The 2,160-nt window shown below is 35.9% G+C and overlaps 1 protein-coding gene across 1 annotated transcript; it reads left to right on the top strand.

The window, feature by feature from the left end:
* Window positions 1-1,056: 1,056 nt before the first annotated feature.
* On the top strand, window positions 1,057-1,635 carry LOC141612839 (uncharacterized). Its single transcript, XM_074431588.1, has one exon. It carries the CDS (start codon window positions 1,057-1,059, stop codon window positions 1,633-1,635), a length of 579 nt encoding a protein of 192 aa, XP_074287689.1.
* The last annotated feature ends 525 nt before the right edge of the window (window positions 1,636-2,160 follow it).

The following is a 2,160-nucleotide window of genomic DNA, read 5'->3' as shown; positions in this document are numbered from 1 at the left end:
GGCACAAAGACCAAGAAAAGGGAAAAATGTCAATTACTAAATGACAAGTGGAATAAATTGAGTGTGAATGATCAAATTACTCATCAAATTCATTCTTAAAATAAAAAGGACAACAAATGACTGAGACACCCAAAAATAAAAAAGGACAACAAATGACCGGGACAGAGGGAGTATTTATTTATTCAAAGGGAGAAAAACCTTAAACTATACCTACTAAGTATGTGGTTTTCACTTAACCACAAATCCATAGCAAAGTTCATGCATGCATGCAAGTAGACTTAGATAGAATGCAACGTGAACAGTATCTTTTCCGACGATTAACGGCCACAACTCGGCTCACAAAACATCTTAGCCACATCTCTTACCATTTCCATCACCATCTCCATCAACTATTCAACTAACGACTACGCCCACAGAAATGAATAAGTAACGGTTTACAAACTAAATATATAAAGAAATACGAATTCTTGTTTAAGACAAACATATTCGTCTTAAACATAAACTTAAAACGGGTTGAATATGATAGATAGGACAAAAGCATACCGTAATTTCTAGGGATATGCGAAAAGCATGTCTCATTTATCCCAATAAGCTCTGGTATTTGACACATGTTTTAAGCTTAAGACAAATATGTCCGTCTTAAAAGAAATCCGCTTAGAAAGAAAAGATGTTAAGTAAGTAAGTAACCACAACTTTTTCATGCAAACTCACGGAAATTATATGCATTACTCAACTTTATGCATACATACATAAACTTGTGGTTTTACGTTAAAATTCAAGAAATATCTAGACAATGACATGGATTATCAACTCACGTGTTCTCCTCTTTATTCAAGTCATGAGTTGCAACTATTCGTCCACAGATTTTATGTTCTCGTCCCCAACTTTTTGTACATTATCTTACTATAAATATGTCTCATTGTAACACTTAATCTTACACACATTGCATCTCAATTCATACTATAAACAAAACTACTCGTAAACCACATTATAAAACTAGGGTTATACATTTCTTGGGAAACAAGTTTCTTCTAGGGTTTTATACTTTCATTTTTCATGGCACCACCACATGGAGAAGCAACAACCTTGGTATCCTTCCCAAAGCCGCCATCCGATAGTTTTACTAGGCCACCAAAGCTACCAAACAACGGTCTAAAGAGGACGGTCTCAGACTTTGCTTTTGAGTTAAGCAAGGAGATCGACAGAGAGCTGGAGGAGTCGAAAGCAGTACTCCCAGTTATCTCAGAAGCAGCTGAGGATGCAAAATGCGAATGTTGTGGAATGAGTGAGGAGTACACACCTGAATACATAAAGAATGTTCGCGATAAGTTCTTGGGGAAGTGGATATGTGGGTTATGCTCTGAGGCGGTTAAGGAAGAAATGGGAAAAAATGGAGGACAATGTAAGGAAGCCCTAGAAACACATATGAGTCATTGTGTAAGGTTTAACAAGTTCGGAAGGGCGTACCCGGTGTTATGCCAAGCCGAGGCAATGAGGGAGATTATGAAGAAGAGTTTTAGGTCTAGGGCAAAGTCTTTGAGCCCTAGAGATATGAAAGGTGTGAAGAAAGGTGGTATTACTAGGAGCTCAAGTTGCATGCCTTCCATGATGAATAGCCTTACAATAAAGGACTAAGTTATGTATATTGGCATGGTTTTAAAATTTGGTCTTATATATACTAGCACCTTTCCTTGAGGGTTTTTTCCAAAAATTGTGAATTAAACTTTTTTTGGGTCGCAAATCCACCAGGGAAATGCAGTCGACATTTAACAAATTTATCAGTTAAGCGAGCTGACATATGTTAACTAATGAAGCTTATGGAGTAGTGTTAAACCACTTTGATGTTGTTTTTACCTTTTATGAGGGTTTTTGAGTGGGGTTCATTGCTTCATTTGAGTGGCTTTGTTGGTTTGGTTTAGATCAAAGACATCCGAGTACCCTTTTTTTTTTTTGTGTTGGAAAGTTTTTAAGCCGATCAAAGTATTTATGTAAGTCACTAAGTTGTACTTTTATTTCAAAATAATAAAATTTATTATTAACATGTTTTTCTGTCCTCCAATCTACATACATAGCATTTATGTAAACAAATTTTTATTTAATCGTCTATTCACCATAATCATACAATTGTCGCAGCAGTCGATAAGGATACGTTGTCTTGAA

This window comes from Silene latifolia, chromosome 11 (genome assembly GCF_048544455.1).
Source record: "Silene latifolia isolate original U9 population chromosome 11, ASM4854445v1, whole genome shotgun sequence".
Lineage (NCBI taxonomy): Eukaryota > Viridiplantae > Streptophyta > Magnoliopsida > Caryophyllales > Caryophyllaceae > Silene > Silene latifolia.
Note: the sequence above shows the minus strand (reverse complement) of the source record. Positions and strands in the feature narration are given on the sequence as shown.